Source organism: Terrapene carolina, unplaced genomic scaffold (genome assembly GCF_002925995.2).
Source record: "Terrapene carolina triunguis isolate 2854851 unplaced genomic scaffold, T_m_triunguis-2.0 Scaffold247, whole genome shotgun sequence".
In the NCBI taxonomy this organism is placed as follows: Eukaryota; Metazoa; Chordata; order Testudines; family Emydidae; genus Terrapene; species Terrapene triunguis.
In genome coordinates, this window is record NW_020664598.1 from 17,513,073 (window position 1) to 17,530,215 (window position 17,143).

The 17,143-nt window shown below is 41.6% G+C and overlaps 1 protein-coding gene across 4 annotated transcripts in view; it reads left to right on the forward strand.

Moving 5' to 3' along the window:
* CAPRIN2 (caprin family member 2) overlaps positions 1-17,143 on the forward strand; it is a 63,258-nt gene that overhangs the window by 26,078 nt on the left and 20,037 nt on the right. For 2 of the 4 annotated variants that reach the window (XM_026657534.2, XM_026657535.2), the window contains exons 7-9: positions 5,165-5,329; positions 6,023-6,066; positions 7,829-8,905. In XM_026657534.2, coding sequence (XP_026513319.1) covers positions 5,165-5,329; positions 6,023-6,066; positions 7,829-8,905 — 1,286 coding nt within the window. Of the gene's footprint in view, positions 1-5,164; positions 5,330-6,022; positions 6,067-7,828; positions 8,906-9,827; positions 9,870-10,243; positions 10,364-17,143 lie in introns of all 4 variants that reach the window. The other 2 variants (XM_026657532.2, XM_026657533.2) reach the window with 2 other exon arrangements.

Genomic DNA, 17,143 nt, shown 5'->3' on the forward strand with positions numbered 1-17,143 from the left:
CACCCTTTGATGCTTTCTTGGGGTGTCCAGGACTGTAAGTCACTTGGTTCCTGCTCTGCCTCAGAGAGAGGTTGTTGATGCTAAGCTGCTTGTGATTGGTTACCTGACACTCCAGTCTGTTAGCCAGCCAAATAAACTTCTCAGGACTCTGCCAGCCTTTACCTGGCCTTTCAGGTAACACTTTGTGCACTTCATTTCCAACTCCCCACCCCCTTGAAGAGTGTTGTCTTGCAGTATGTAGCCCATCACTGCACACTCACAAATTTCCAAATCTGCAGTATGCACACGAGTCTGTTAGCTCAGCTGAGGAGTCGCACTTTAATATATTTTGTGCTGAGATGAACTTATAATAAAACCAATAAGTTTATTAATAAAGAACAGATTGAAGTGATACCAAACGAGGATAATAGAAACAGAGACTGGTTACAAATAAAACACAAGTATAACATGCTTTCTATTGACTGAAACATAACAAGCTACAATCTTTGTCAGCTTCTCACTGAAAGCCTCCGCAGCATCACATGCCCTTAGAGCCAGGATTCAGCTATCATAGATACAAAAAGCATTGCTCTTTATGCTCTCTCAGTGACGGATAATCACAACGCCTTTTCCCCCCCCTCTTATAGTCCAGTAAACCTCTGTAGTCTTATTGTATTAGAGGTGAGGAAAGATATCTTGTTTATTACTTAAACTCTAACTTTCCACCCATTTTTATTCTTTTCCTGACTTTGCTGTTTGTCCATTTAATTGTATAGTCCTAGACCAAGTGCAAGCTGGATTTTGATCTGCCAACAAGCTCTTGCATAGTTAACATTGTTGAAGCTGGCAGCTCCTCCTCCTCATTCTTGCCGACACTAGAGCACAGAATCCTCTTGGACTTTCTTTATGCAGGTTTCTCTGGCTCTCCTGTCTGTTTCACTTATTTCATCACTTGTCTGACTGCTGTGCACCAAGACTCCCTCCTGAGGTTCAGTTCTTGACACTTGGCTCTTCTGTGTTCTTGGTCATGATCTTGGCTCGTAGCCTCACCTAATGTATTGTTATATAGATAAATCTAACTGTGATCCAAGGACCTGGATGACTGGAAAAAGGCTAATGTTGTACCCATCTTTTTAAAAAAAGGGAAGGAGGAGGATCTGGGGAACTACAGGACAGTCAGCCTCACCTCAGTCCCTGGAAAAATCATGGAGCAGGTCCTTAAGGAATCAATTCTGAAGCACTTAGAGGAAAGTGATCAGGAACAGTCAGCATGGATTCACCAAGGGCAAGTCATGCCTGACTAACCTAATTGCCTTCTATGACGAGATAACCGGCCCTGTGGAATAGGGGAAAGCAGTGGATGTGTTATTCCTTGACTCTAGCAAAGCTTTTGATACGGTCTCCCACAGTATTCTTGCTGGCAAGTTAACGTAGTATGGGCTGGATGAATGGACTATAAGGTGGATAGAAAGCTGGCTAGATCGTCGGGCTCAACGGGTAGTGATCAATGGCTCCATGTCTAGTTGGCAGCCGGTATCAAGCGGAGTGCCCTAAGGGTCAGTGCTGGGGCTGGTTTTGTTCAATATCTTCATTAATGACCTGGAGAATGGTGTGGATTGCACCTTCAGCAAGTTTGCAGATGACACTAAACTGGGAGGAGTGGTAGATATGCTGGAGGATAGGGATAGGATACAGAGGGACCTAGACAAATTAGAGGATTGGGTGAAAAATCTTGAGGTTCAACAAGGACAAGTGCAGGGTCCTGCACTTAGGAAGAATCCCATGCACTGCTACAGACGAGGGACCAAATGGCGAGGCAGCAGTTCTGCAGAAAAGGACCTAGGGGTTACAGTGGATGAGAAGCTGGATATGAGTCAACAGTGTGTCCTTCTTGCCAAGAAGGCTAACGACATTTTGGGCTGTATAAGTAGGGGCATTGCCAGCAGATCGAAGGGCGTGATCATTCCCCTCTATTCGACATTGGTGAGGCCTTATCTGGAGTACTGTGTCCAGTTTTGGGCCCCACACTACAAGACAGATGTGGAAAAATTGGAAAGAGTTCAGCGGAGGGCAATAAAAATGATTAGAGGGCAGGAGCACATGACATACAAGGAGAGGCTGAGAGAACTGGGATTGTTTAGTCTGCAGAAGAGAAGAATGAGGGGGGGATTTGATAGCTGCTTTCAATTACCTGAAAGGGGGTTCCAAAGAGGATGGAGCTCAGCTGTTCTCAGTGGTGGCAGATGACAGAACAAGGAGTAATGGTCTCAAGTTGCAGTGGGGGGAGGTCTAGGTTGGATATTAGGAAAAACTTTTTCACTAGAAGGGTGGTGAAGCACTGGAATGGGTTAACTAGGGAGGTGGTGGAATCTCCTTCCTTAGAGGTTTTTAAGGTCAGGCTTGACAAAGCCCTGGTTGGGATGATTTACTTGGGGATTGGTCCTGCTTTGAGCAAGGGGTTGGACTAGATGACCTCCTGAGGTCCCTTCCAACCCTGATATTCTATGACCTCTTGATGCTAACTAGCAGAGGGCACAGGCATACATAGAGGTTCAGAGATCCCTTGGATTGCCCAAAAGGGTTTATATAAGCTCTCTGCTGAAAGCACATTATGCTGGTCATCATAATTGCAAGATAATTTCAGATATCTTCCGTACATCTGTCTTTATACTGAAAATTATATTCTCTAGGACTTGTAGTCAAAGGCAGGTCACTCAAAGGTAGCATGTATTAGACAAACGTCTACAGGCAAGAGGTGTGGGGGAGACTCCTCTTCTTGGTGGGCTATTATGTATTATGTCTCAAAATAGAAATCTGTTAGTGTTATCAAGTCAAATGCTAACAAAGAGTTTCTGAAGACTTTTCAGAAGAAAATTACCAGGAAGAGGTAAGCACGGGGGGCGGGGGGAGACCCTATTTTGCAAGTGAAGATCAAAAGATCTGGTATATTTAGGGTTCAGATTCACCCCAGGTATCCTTCAGTATGTGAGGGCAAGCTGCCAATGGGCTTGATCTTATGAAAGGGGATCTCAACTAACCTGGCTGAAAATTATGGGAAAAGAATTATATGGGTAAGCTATCCTGTAGGAGGTAGGAATGTCTTGTGAGTTAAGTTTAGGCTCTAGACCTCATGTTATGATTGTTTAATATGTAACCATGTGTTTTCAATATTTACTGTCATTTGAATCTCTGTTCTTTGAGAAACTTATTCTTGTTTTCACTATAAATGTGTGGCATGTTAAGTGGAGGGGTAATTCTGAGTTTGAACTATTTCTTTGGGAGTAGTGAAGCTGCAAGTTCTGTGAGAATTCAGTGGCACAGGAGCTGGGTGATGCAGAGGAATGTCTGGTGTGCCTATTGTTCGCTTGTACACAGAGAATGAGGTCTACAGAGGCCTGGGAAGGTAGTGCTTGTGTTGCCAGAGGCTGGTGGAGTCCGGGAGCTAATCCACAGCTGGCACAGATTTCCTCACACTATGAGTAGAGGGTAGTAAGTTGCTTCACAACCTTGTGTATCCCTGTGAAGCATCACACTAATGCCACAGGTGTGACTAAGAAGCTTTCTCAGCTTCATCTAAATGTCTAGGCAGCAAAGCATTTCTGTGAATGCTCCTTTTGACTACACAATCTCCAGCTCCTCCTTGGAACTCACTTGCCTCCTGTCCATTACTATTGTCATTGACTCTGAGCTTTCCTTATGACAACCTGCCTCTTGCCACTTCCACAGCGTTGCCTGTGTATGTTGTTGCCTTAATCCCAACTCTTCTGAAACCCTTTCTCATACATGTCTCCCTCTTGCTTTGAAGTCTCAGCCCTCTCTACTGTAGTTTGTCAAATTGTGCCATCTGCTTTCCTACACAAAAAATCAACATGCTATGCATCTTCATCCCTTTGGAGCTTTCCTTCATGATTGTGTTAACATTTGTCTTGACTTCTAAAAACTTCAGCCTAATATACCTACTCTCTTCTCATTGCTATTCCTTTTTCTTGTCCAGTACTCATCTTCACTTCTCACTCTCTTACCACTACTAGACTTGCAGAGAAGTCTTTACCTGCTGCACTATCTAAAACATCCTAATAAATGGCATTGTTCTGAATACCGTCTGAAAATATCTTCCTTTACCTAGATGTTGTAACTTCTGTGACCCAGTAATGTATTAGTTTTGCGCAATTTGTGATAACTTGTCTAAAAGGCTATACAAGAAGTTTTTGCCTTTGGGGTTGGGTTAGACCAGTGGTCACCAGCCAGTAGATCACGATTGACTGGTCAATCCTGGAGCTTCTGCCAGTTGATTGCAATCTCCGGCTGCTAAAAGTCCGGTGACGCAGTGATTCCAAGGCAGGCTCCCTGCCTGCCCTGGCCCCATGCTGCTCCCAGAAGTGGCTGGCATGTCTCTGCCCCAGTGGGAGGGGGGAGTGGTGGTGGTGGCATCAGGTGGCTCTGCGCTGCCGCTGCCACTGCCCTGCCCCCAAGCGCAGACTCTGCAGCTCCTATTGACCGGGAGCTGCAGGGGTGGGGGGGCAGCATGGCCATGATTCCCAGCCAATGGGAGCTGTGGAGTCCGCGCTGGAGGGCGGGGGCAGCAACAGTATGCAGAGCCGCCTGCTCCGCAGGGCCGCAGAGATATGCCAACCACTTCTGGGAGCAGTGTGGGGGCAGGGCAGGCAGGGAGCCTGCCTTACCCTGCTGTACCGCCAACTGGGAGCTGCCTGTGATAAGCACTTCCTGGCCAGAGCTTGCACCTCACATCCCCTTCTGCACCCAACCCCCAGCCCAGAGCCCTCACCTGCACCCAAAATCCCTCCCAGAGCTTGCACCCCTCACCCCCTCCTGTACCCCAAGCCCTTGCCCCAGTCTCAGCCCAGAAGCCCCCCCAGCCCAGAGCTTGCATCCCCTCCCACACCCAACCCCTGCCCCAGCCCAGTGAAAGTGAGTGAGGGTGAGGCAGAGGGAGTGGGGAATGGAGTGAGCAGGGCAGGGCCTTGGGATATGGGTGGGGTAAATCCTGGGTTGGTTTTAAATTCAAAAAGTGATCTTGGGCATAAAAAGGTTGGAGACCACTGGGTTTAGACATTGCAGTTTAAATATAAAGAAGCTTCCAAGGACACATCTTCAGACTGTAAGATGTGAACACTTTTTTTTTTAACCGCTTACTTGTATATCACAACTTTTTTTATCTCTTCAGATAAACATATGAAGGAACTGTTATCCAAACTCTTAAACTCTGGATATTTTGAAAATATTCCTGTGCCTCGCAACATGCAAATAAAAGAGGAATTGGAAGAGGAACTAATAAGAAAATCTGAGAGAACAAGACAGTTGCCAAAAGGAGAGTCTGTCAAAGAGCCAGGTTGAGTATATATTTCCAAGTGTAATTCCTGATCCATGTTAAGATAAGCGTCTCAAAGAATCAAGTGTTTAGATATCTTGAATAGCTTAGTTTTATAAACTTACTCATACTGCAAGTATGCAGAAGCTTAACAGTGACTTTTTTTGGGCAACACTACAGCTAAATTCAGTTGGAATATCAGCAACTAAAATATACTGTTTTGTACGGTATATGTTGGTTTGAACACCATAACACACACCAGTAAGGAAATGGTTTCACTGATACTAGTATCGCCTGGGATCAAAAATTCAGTTGAATCTATTTTTCATATCTAATGTATGCTGTCTGCGTGCTTTTGACTACCTCATTGGTGAAGCTGTGGGAAATGCCTGTTGTAGTAAATGTCACTTTTGAGTGCACTACTACAGTACTTGAGTTATAGATACTGCAAGGGAATGTTTTTCTGTATCTTGTACTTTTAAGTTTAAATTTTTTACAAAACCTAAGTTTCGCAAGACCTAAGCTTCATGTCATTTCACATAGAACATAAATTATGGATGTTTTTAGAACAACCTTCAGTTCAGCAATTGATATCACCTTTTAACTAATTCATTGTCAAATCCTTAATTTTTTAAGGGGCTTTGATGGGACACTGAAAGGTTTCATGTTTATCTCTAATAATCTGAAGCAAATTAATATTATCCCTTTTCCTAGAACCCCTTATGAAGCTTTTGCAGTCTGAGATACAGCCACAAGAGGTAAAATACTGAATTATTTTAACTATTTGATAGAATACATTTAATTGTGTTAAGTAGTTGTGCCTCTGGGTGGTAACTTAATTTTGATATTATAGGAGTCTTTAAAATTTATTGCACAAAAGTTGTGAAACGCTAGTAAGAAGCAGTTTACCAAAAACTGCTGTCCAGCAAAATTTTAGCCAAGATCTTAGAAAAGAAAACCAAACAATGGTCTAGATGTGCTGCTTCCAAAGTAGAAAAATCAAAAACATACAGCTCTAACGTTTAGTCTTAATCCAAAGGAACATTAACATTCAAGGAATATATGGGGGTAGAATGTAACCCCCTCTGTTAGGGGTTTGGATTGAGCAGGAATGGCTTAATACATTTGCTGACCCTTTAGAGCATTTCTATAAATTCAGTGGAAAAACCAAAGCATCAGATTGTGTAGTTTCAGCTACTTATATCTTTATTCCTGTTTCCAGAAGATGGATTCTCAAATACTGCTGCATCAGACAATACACAATTACAAATAAAGGCGCCTTCTAAAATATTAGGCTCATAACTTTTATGCTATCTAGATTTAACACAATGGCAGAGTTAAGAATGGTGGGGTTCTGGCTTTGTCAAACTAATGTAGGGCTCCCTAGATATTGGCTTGGCTATATTAATAGTTAATTGATACAGTAAAATTGCTACAGAGTTTGGCCCAACAGACTGTAGACCACAAATGTCCTTTAAATCTGCTTCAGAACTATTAGGCTACTCGTACATTTAATGAGCAGCATTATAAAGCAGAAATTGTTTTGATACTTAATCCTGAAAAGGGAACCTTTTTGGCAGTTTGAAACCAAGCAACTGGAATAGCAAAGCATATGCAATGTCTTTGTATCCCAACCTCCCAAACATCCCACTAGAGGGAGTATAGCAAATAAAGCAGATTTTTTTATAGTATACTAAAACTAAAATTTAGTCTTCTAGACTCTGCCCAGCCAGTCTAGACTTACAATTCTGTGCTGCAACTGGTTAAGCAGACAGAACACAGCCAGTAAGTAGTCATCTTGGTCACATCCAGATTTTTAGTGGCCCGTAGGCCTACAATAGCATAGCTACTATAAGCCTCTGCAAGCTACTTCCAGTTATCTAATTTCCTGACTCTGAGCAGGAATGCAATGAGACTCCTTCTGGTGATTCAAATATATTCTCTAGGATCTGGTCATTAGCTATGATCTGAACTTCCAGTAAATAAGAGGTAGTTTATTATGAGTTTTCAGGGAGTCAAATAAGCCAAAAGAGCAAGTTCCTTCATTTTCTTATTCTTTAATGGAAGAAGTAGTAGTCACACTATTCACACCAAGGTGTTTTAGGTGCTATACAGGATGAGGTCAATGCCCTGCAGAAACTACAACTGAATTTTAAGCATGGCATGATTGTGGATAACAAATAGAGAAACCATGGAATGAGGAAGAACAAGGGTAAGAGCAATCAGATTGTATGGCTGCTCAATTTGGGCATGTTTCTAGATGTTTAAGTGTTCAATTCTGTTTCATTGTGCTGCTCCTCTGCAACATGCTGGAAAGAGTAACTATTCAGTGTCCACAATATTATAGGATAAAACCATGTCTTTGTACTGAAACAAAGCAATTCTTCAACTGGCTGCCTGTGTTCTGTCTGTTTTGGTTAGGTCAGTCAACTACAGAAAGCTTTTTTTCTAACTTAAAAACTGAGCTAAACTCTGGTACCAATGTTTTCTTGAGCCACTAAATTTCTTTGGTCTGTGTAGTTTCTCAACAGGCGCTATTTGCCTGAAGCAGAAGGCTCTATTAAGAAGCCTGAAGAATGCAAACCTTGGGAAGCAGAATACACCAGAAAGCAAGAACCTCCAAAATCCTGGGAAATGCTTGTTGATCTAGAAGAACAAGAACAGAAGAAGCAGAAGCAGGAATCTCTAAAGCCTTGGGAATCTTGTGGTAGGCATCAGGAACAGAAGAAGCAGGAATCTCCAAAGCTCTGGGAAGCTTGTGTTCGGGAAGAGGAGGGACAGAAGCAGGAGTCTTCCAAGCCCTGGGAAACTAGTGTTAGGGAGGAAGAACGGAAAAAGCAGGAGACTCCAAAGCCTTGGGTAACGCATGTTAGGGAGGAACAGGATTCCCCAAAACCTTGGATAACAAAAGTTAGGGAAGAGCAAGAACAGAGGAAGCAGGAATCTCCCAGACTTTGGGCCACAAAAGTTCGGGAAGAGCAGGAACAAAGGAAGCCGGAATCTCCAAGACCTTGGGCAACGAAAGTTCAGGAAGAGCCAGACCAAAAGCAAGAATCTCCAAGACCTTGGGTAACCCAAACTAGGGAGGAACCAGAACAAAAGAAGCAGGAACCTGTGAAGCCTTGGGGAATGCGTGGTAGGGAGGAACCAGAACAAAAGAAGCAGGAACCTGTGAAGCCTTGGGTAACCCAAACTAGGGAGGAACCAGAACAGAAGAAGCAGGAACCTGTGAAGTCCTGGGAAACACGTGTTAGGGAGGAATCAGAACAAAAGAAGCAGGAACCTGTGAAGTCCTGGGAAACACGTGTTAGGGAGGAATCAGAACAAAAGAAGCAGGAACCTGCGAAGCCTTGGGGAATGCGTGGTAGGGAGGAACCAGAACAAAAGAAGCAGGAACCTGTGAAGTCCTGGGAAACACGTGTTAGGGAGGAATCAGAACAAAAGAAGCAGGACCCTCCAAAAGCTTGGGAAACATCTGACAGGCAGCAGCCAGTATCATCGCAGCAGTTACAGAATACTCCAAAGTCCTGGGGAGCTGCAAGCCTTGTGCCAAAGGAGCAGATTGGGCCAAAGAAGTTTGATGTGGAACCCAAAGATGTGAGTTGGCATAGGTAGTATTAACTCTCATTAAGATTATTATAATGTGAGTATTTCAGACTAAAGCAATACAGTAGTCAGAGGATTTGTAAGAGTTGCGTTGTGGAGTTCTGTACTCAGATTTCCATGTCACTCCTGAGTGGGTGAAGTCAGATTTTAACTGATATCACACAAGTTGGTGTATCTGGAAAGCAAAATGCTCTCCTTGTATCAACCCCAGTAATACTGCAGTTGGGCCTCAAATGAAAATTACATTTTTGCATAAGGCAGACTAGAGTTCATTTAGCTCTTCTGCAGCTGATAGCTCTGTAAATGTCCACTTCCATTAACACTACAAATCAGCTATGACGCACTCAGACAAGGATCAAATACTTAGTAAAGTACTATGTACAAATAGCATGTCAATACTTTTTTAGGCTTTTAACTAAAATAGCCTTTAAATCTGGGTATTTTTACTTGATCTAGACATTAACCAACTTAATTGATGCTTAAGTGTTTCCAGATGAATGAATACGCTAAACTACTGTTCTGGAATGTTTTGGAAACTCTAACAAAGTGGTTTGGTTTAGTAATATAGAAAATGCAAGGTTTTGAGGGATCCAACAACATTCCAGCTTGATTTTACATTTCTTCTTCCTCTTCCCCAACTGTGTACACAAGTAATTAACTTTAATAGCATGGAGAAATCGATATAGTGACTAGATCAGTATCTGGAGAGGCGTGCTTCCAAAGTAATATTTAGACTTGATCTAAATTTTAGTAAGACCATAGATGGAAAATAGAGCGCAACTGAAGTGGCTTGTGCACAGGTATTGTCCAAGTCTGTCATTCTTTTTAAAGCTGTTGTGTTTCAATAAATGACTAGATGGACAAGATCAATGTAAGATGCACAATTTTGAAAAGTGGATATTCTTGTATCTAGAGACGGGATCGCAGACAGAAGCATGAATCTGAAGTGAAACGAGTGGGTAACGTAAAACAGTGGGTGATAAAGAATGGGAATAAGGTTATTTAGCATGTACAGTTAAGTTGGTCTTCATAAAGACTTCACTGTGGTATATTATAAAGTTGCATGCTTCCACTGGTATTGCTAGCATGGACGGGGAAAGGCTGACTTTTTCCAGCTGGTAAATCTTTCTAAACATCATGGCGCTAGTCTTCATAGCTATGTGCATAACTTGACATTGTACTAAAAATAGTTCAGAGCAATGTAGCCACTGTAAAGTACTCAAATGTTCTTAGCACTTTAAGATGGATTGGAACATCTAATGTTGGTTTAGTTTCTAAAGCTTATGTTTGAGATGCTTCCTAATGAGATGGGCCTCTTATTTTATATAGGATGGAAAAACAGATGGATTAAGTGGTGGACATGGCTTTGATGCAGTAAGAAAAAAGGAGGTACTCCAATCAGTCGGGGAGAGTTTTAAGCTACCTAGGAGTCTCCAAAGCAATGTACAGGTGTGCTAGTCAGCCATATCAAACTAAAATCACAGTCAAATATTTTGAGCATACAAAAACTGGGATGTCTTTATAAAGCAGCTGAATGTGTTTGGTGTACTGTATTAAATGCAGCATACTTACGTCTAATTCTTCAAAATCTTGACCTGTGGAGGAGGGAGATGGGTTACTACCTCATCGCTTTAGCCTTACGTACTGGAACTTCAACAGACTTGCATTGTGCCTTGCAGCTTACTGTCAACTGCATTACAAAAGAACAGTGATTTAACAGATAAAATGCTGACTCTAAGATGGCAGCATTTCACTTGTAAAATTAATAAACGCTTAAAACAGTGGTCTTAATTCCATAAAGTAAGGATATGGACATAATATAATCTGTCATTTATGTGGCTCATAGTGTGAACACTGTATGCAGGCTGATCTCTTACCAACACTGAGGATGAATAGGATAAAATAGAACGGTGTGGCTTGTGTGCCTGTGTTTAGAAACTAAGGAGAGTTTTATTCAAGCTTTTTAGAGCACTTTATGAGTTGCTAAGGCAAGAATGAAGAAAACTTGCTTATAACTAGGGTCTTCCAGGTAGTCGATAGAAGCCGCTACATAAAATTAGCTTGTACAGGTTTTGTATGCTAGCAACATTATAGAAAGAATCTGGTCATTCCCTTGTACGCACTGGGAATAAGTTTGATTTAATTCCCCCGCTTTTCTGTTTCAGAATATGGATGCTTTGCCAGTGGAGTCATGTAGGTTCATGGAATATAGTTGTAAGCTCTAAGGACTATATACCCTTATTTTATTTATCCATCTAAAGCCCATGAACTACCAGGTTGGGACTGTGGAACTTAAGCACGAAGTCTTAGGCCTAGTTAACATACAGAGTTGCGCAGGTTCAGAGGTATTGGCGTTAAACCATTTCAATTATTGATGCAGCATTGTATGGACACTCCTAAATTGATTTAGATTTGGTGTGTTGGTTTAACCTGCACTTGTAAACTTACCCTAAATATAAGCCAGATGACCACCTGTATGTCTGTCTACACACTGGCTGGAAGGGTACTTCGAAGTGTGGGTTGGCAGATGTGCTAGCTTCGCTCAATTGGGTGTGCTAAAAATACCAATATAGCTGCAGGAAGTTAGGCTAGCTGCCTGAGTACAATCACATTGGAACCCCTGGATATGTAGTGGGCTGCTAGTTAAGCTGCCACTTGTGCCACCACAGCTGCTGCTATTTCTAGCATGCTGGCCTGATTGGAGCTAGCATGTCTGTCTACCTATGTTGGGAAGCGCTCTCCCAGCTGGTGTGAAGGCGTGCCCTTAGTCTGAACATTGTATAGGCTGAACAGACTAATACTGAGGATGAATATTACTTGTGTAGGCATGCACTTAGTGTTGGCAAAATATTGAAAGCTTTAACTGAAAAATAAGTAAGTTAGGTATATCAAAGGCTAAACTAGGATTGTGTTCTGGATCCAAGTGCTTAAATTGTAAAATTGGAGGTCTTTAGTAAAAGCAAAACTGACTTGCATGAACAAAAGTTTTTTTAAAAGGAAAACAAACTTAAAACCCTTACGTTTTAATTGAAATAGGCTGACTTAATATCAAACTCTCCTCTGACTTAAGAATACACATGAAACTTCAAGTCAAAACAAAGTTTTTATTCAACATTTGGGAGCAGGTGGTAAAATCAGACTTACAGTGGAAATTATTTCAGTTTCAGTTATGGCTTTTACTACTGCTTGCTGCAGAACCCATAGTCTACTAGTCAGTCCCATAATGCCAGATGCCATGTCTAATACCAAATCAGGAAGTAAACGTAGTTTAGAATCAATCTCAAGCATACACTTTGACCAAGAGCATCACTTGGATGTATAGGCATATCTACTTCCACCCATGGACTGCTCTTGAGGGACTGCTCTTGAGGGACTGCATCATCACCTGTTCAAATCTAAAAACATGTTTAGAAAAATAACCATGCAGCACGTGAGATGCTAAATAGTGTGGTACCTTCAAAATATCCTAGTTTGTAGATAGTCTCATCTCTTCTTCTAGTTTGAAGTGCAGAGGAATGACAAGCCGTGAATATTGTGGGTTATCTTTCCTACTATGTAAATTATCATCCAGTTGGTATGCAGAACTGTGCTGTATGATCATGCATTCAAATATGCTTAAATGTATGCAATTACCGGGAATATCTAATATACTATTGCACTGTGAAGGTAGTTTTTTATGTCTGTAAGCCAAGACTGGAATATTGGATGCTACAGTTCCTTGTGCCATGAATTATGTATGATCTGGCATAGATGCTCTAACAATTGGAGAAATATATTAAACTGACATGACTTTAGTTGCATGTGTTCTCAAAAGCAGCTAACTTTATGCTATGGAGGAGGTGACAAAATGTAATTAGCAGTGCAAACTTCTGGCACACTGGAAACAGTACATCTCAATTACAATTGCTTGAAAGGTGAATGGAGGCTCCTCTCCATGTTCAATTTCTGACCTTTTCAGGCTGTTAGTTCTAACTATTATAGATGTCTGCCCAGTGGTCTTGAACCCACAAATTTATTTGGAGGCAAGCCACTGAATAGTCAGTGGATGATACTTTCACTGATAAATGAGAGGGGGTAGCTCCCTTTTATGGACACCCAGCTAGTCAGTAGCTATAGAATCCTCCTTAGCAGCTGTGCCCTAATTGCCTTAACTGTAAAGTGTTAAGAGAAGCTTAACCTGAGTTTGCACCTGACCAGAGAACCAATAGAGGCTTTACCCTTTCAAATTGGAAAAACTGCTGGCTGTGGAGCGTTTTTTTTTTTTTTCCTTCCTCTCTCGGGCTGGAGAGAGGGGAAGGCAGCAACAAGCTGTAAGCTTTAAGCCAGGTTTGGGAAATCAGCATCATACCTAGAAACTCCTCATTTGGAACCCCAGATATGTAAGTAGCACAGGAAAAGTTAAGACAGATGCGACTAGGAACCTTTTTGGTTGTTTTGGTTTGTGGATTCCTCTGTGCTAACCCCAGGTGCTTTTGTTTTGCTTGTAACCTTTAAGCTGAACCCCAAGAAAGTTACTTTTGGTGTTTAATCCCTGAAGCCTGAGTTTTCAGATGGTTTTTCTTTTTTAATAATTTACCTTTTTTTAAAGAATCCTTTTATTCCAAAGTCCTTAGACAAGGGGTTGGTCTGTGCTCACATTGCTAAAGCAACTGGTTGGTATTTTATTCTCAAGCCTCCCCAGGAAAGAGAGTGAAGAGGCTTGGGGGGATAGGGATTCCAAGTGACCCTTCCCTGAGTATTTGTGAAAATCACTTGGTGGCAGCAATATCTGTCCAAGGTAGAAGACTGTGTCTTAGAAAAGTTTTAACCAAAGCTGGTAGAAGATAAGCTTAGGGGTCTTTCATGCAGGTCCCCACATCTGTACCCCAGAGTTCAGATTTGGGGGGAGGGTATACCCTGACAGTTGTCATCAACCAAGGCTGGAGTTAAACAAGTGATTTTAAAGGTGAAAGAATCAGTATTCAACTACCAACCACCATGAGCATGCTGTGATTGTTCTGTGTATTTGCATTTTAGTGGGAATATCTGGAGTGTGGCAGTGAAGGAACATGCTTTTAACCAATCAGCTGTTGCATCCAATAGTGAATTTATTGTTTTGCACTATTTGCTTTTGCAATTGGTCTGTTTAATAGCCCTCTTGATTGTCAGAGGACCTAAAAGCAACCTGTAGGTACCTGCAGCTTCCTAATCAGATCTTGGGCTGAAAATTGAGCAGGGTATTGCTTTCAGAATGGGAATTAAATACTCTTCAGTGTAATAAAGACCTGCGTTTTCTTTAATAGGCCACTTGTTAGATTTGGATCTGGTGTTTTTAGTTCAGCTACAAATTAATAGGAAATTTCCCAGTTAGTATTGCTGACCATTTGAAGAGCAATAGTGAGAGTTAAAGACCCTGGGGAAGCTGTTTTTTCAAACACTGCGGGCTTTTACTACATTACTTTAAAGTGAAGCTAGGCACAAAGAGTAGTAGGTCTTAAAGTCTAAACTGTCTAAACAAACTCATGTATGTTCAGGGGAAGGTACATGAGGCCTCTTTCTAGGGCTGTACAACAGTACATAGCTAGTATAAACTCTTGAGCATATTGGAGACATAGTTGGGCTGCAATATTCAAAGTACTTTTCTCTAGTGCTTAGACTCTGATGCACATGTTATAACCTTGAGACATTTCTAATGAAATGTTAGTGACTAGTTTGGTAGTGTTCAAAGAAGAAACACACAAGTAAGATAGCTGTGAACATTTGTGGTCTGGGGAAGCAGCCCCACCTTGTAAGCTAAAGGAGCCTGTGAAAATTGATAGGCACAACTTAAACTTAGTTTTTCGATGGCAGACTGGACAAATTGCGATCACATGGGGACCAAATTTCCTTCTGGAGTGAATCATCCTAGCCACTTCTGTAGTGGTATTCTGGAGCACTGCTTACGCTCAGTTTGTTACTACAAAAAGTGCTTAATAGGCTGTAGCATCAGAATTGTGAATACACACTTGCCTTCATGAGGTGGAAAGCACATGACTGTGTAGGATCTTTCAATGCCTGTCTTGTCACTTGAACTGATATACATTTTACTTAACTTTGCTAACCACCATATCATTTACACCTAAGACGAAAGAAGAAGCCTGGTATATTTTGGAGGAAGTTGTTCCTCAGGCAAACTACATCTGAAAATAAAGTCAACTTTGTCTGTAAAAGGAACATGCAAGGACTGTGACTTTATATACATTTTATTGCTTAAACTAGATTTAAATCAACTTCATCTTCTCCTCCATTGGCATTCAGTATCAGAGGAAACACGTTATTGCAGCATAATATAAGAATATATCCTGACAGGTATAAGCAAGAGTGCAAAAATGGTGGTTGATATTGTACATTCCAAGTGACTTCATGGTGTTGCTTTTTGGCAATTATAGTTAGCTTTTAAGTTTTTCAGCTACTATTTTATTAGATTACTTAAATTGAAGTCTTGTCTTGAAGTAGCTCACAAAGTATTTATAAAAACTTTGCAAACAATAACTTACCGTAAATCTCCATTTCAGTTGGCATGGTAATACTGCAACAATCTGTAGTAAAGTTCCAAACTCTTTTTGGGTAGGGGAAAGAGGGGAAGCTTTTTAGAAAACATCTTGCAACCTCACTCATAGTCCTACAAAACATGACAGCAAACTGGTAGCTTCATCTTTGAAGTCTCAGCCTCCTAGAATGCTAGAGTCTTAGGACTGGAAGGGACCTCAAGAGGTCACCTGCACTCAAGGCAGGATTAAGTATTATTTAGACCATCCCTGACAGGTGTTTGTCTAACCTGCTCTTAAATCTCCAATGACTGAGACCCCACAAGCTCCCTAGGCAATTTATTCCAGTGCTTAACCACCCTGACAGGAAGTTTTTCCTAATGTCATACCTAAACTGCCCTTGCTGCAATTTAAGCCCATTGCTTCCTGTCCTATCCTCAGAGGTTAAGGAGAACATTTTTTCTCCCTCCTCCTTGTAAGAACCTTTTATGTACTTGAAAACTGTTGTCACTCCTCCATTTTCTGCAGACTAAACAAACCCAATTTTTTCAGTCTTCCCTCATAGGTCATGTTTTCTAGACGTTTCATAATTTTTGTTGCTCTTCTCTGGACTTTCTCCAATTTATCCAAATCTTTTCTGAAATGTGGTGCCCAGAATTGGACACGAGACTCCAGTTGAGGCCTAATCAGCATGGAATAGAGCAGAAGAATTACTTCTCATGTCTTCCTTACAACACTACTGCTAATGCAGCCCAGAATGACATTTGCTATTTTTTAAAAAAAACTTTTTGGCAACAGTGTTACACTGACTCATCTAGCTTGTGATCCACTGACCCCCAGATCTCTTTCCGCAGTACTCTTTCCTAGGCAGTCATTTTCCATTATGTATGTGTGCAACTGATTGTTCCTTCCTAAGTGGAGTACTTTGCATTTGTCCTTATTAAGTTTCATCCTATTTACTTCAGAGCATTTCTCCCATTTTGTCCAGGTCATTTTGAATTTTAATTCTGTCCTCCAAAGCACTTGTAACCCCTCCAAGCTTGGTATTGTCTGCGAACTTTATAAGTGTACTCTCTATGCCAGAGGTTTTCAAACTGTGGTCCCTGAGCTCCATTCAGGTGGTCCACAGATGGTTCCCTCTAAGGTGCACACCTGGGCAGCTGCACACAAGAGAATGAAGGGCCGCCCACCTAACTTTGTCAGTTCCATATTGTGGGGCTGTCATGGCAGGGGGGAGAGGGAGAGACCCCCTTCCTTCACAGCCCCAGCTTGGGGGCTGCTGCAGCAGGAGAGAGGGCACATCATTGCATTAGAAAGGTAAGACTACTGATATTAAAAATGAGTTGCTTTCATTTGTAGAACAAAAAAAAGTTAAGGTTTTTTATATAGCACTTTTATCCAAAGCGCTTTACAATAGTTAGCTAATGGTACAAACAACATTTAGGAAGATCATTAAGTGGTCCGCCGAGACCCTCAGCAATTTTCAAGTGGTCCACAAAAAAAAGTTTAAGATCCACTGCTCTATGCCATTATGTAAATCATTGATGAACATATTGAACAGAACCGGATCCAGGACTGATCCCTGTGGGACCCCACTTGATATGCCCTTCCATGTTGAATGTGAACCACTGATAACTACTCTCTGGGAACGGTTTTCCAACCAGTTATGCACCCACCTTATAGTAGCTCCATCTAGGTTGTATTTCCCAAGTTTGTTTGAGAA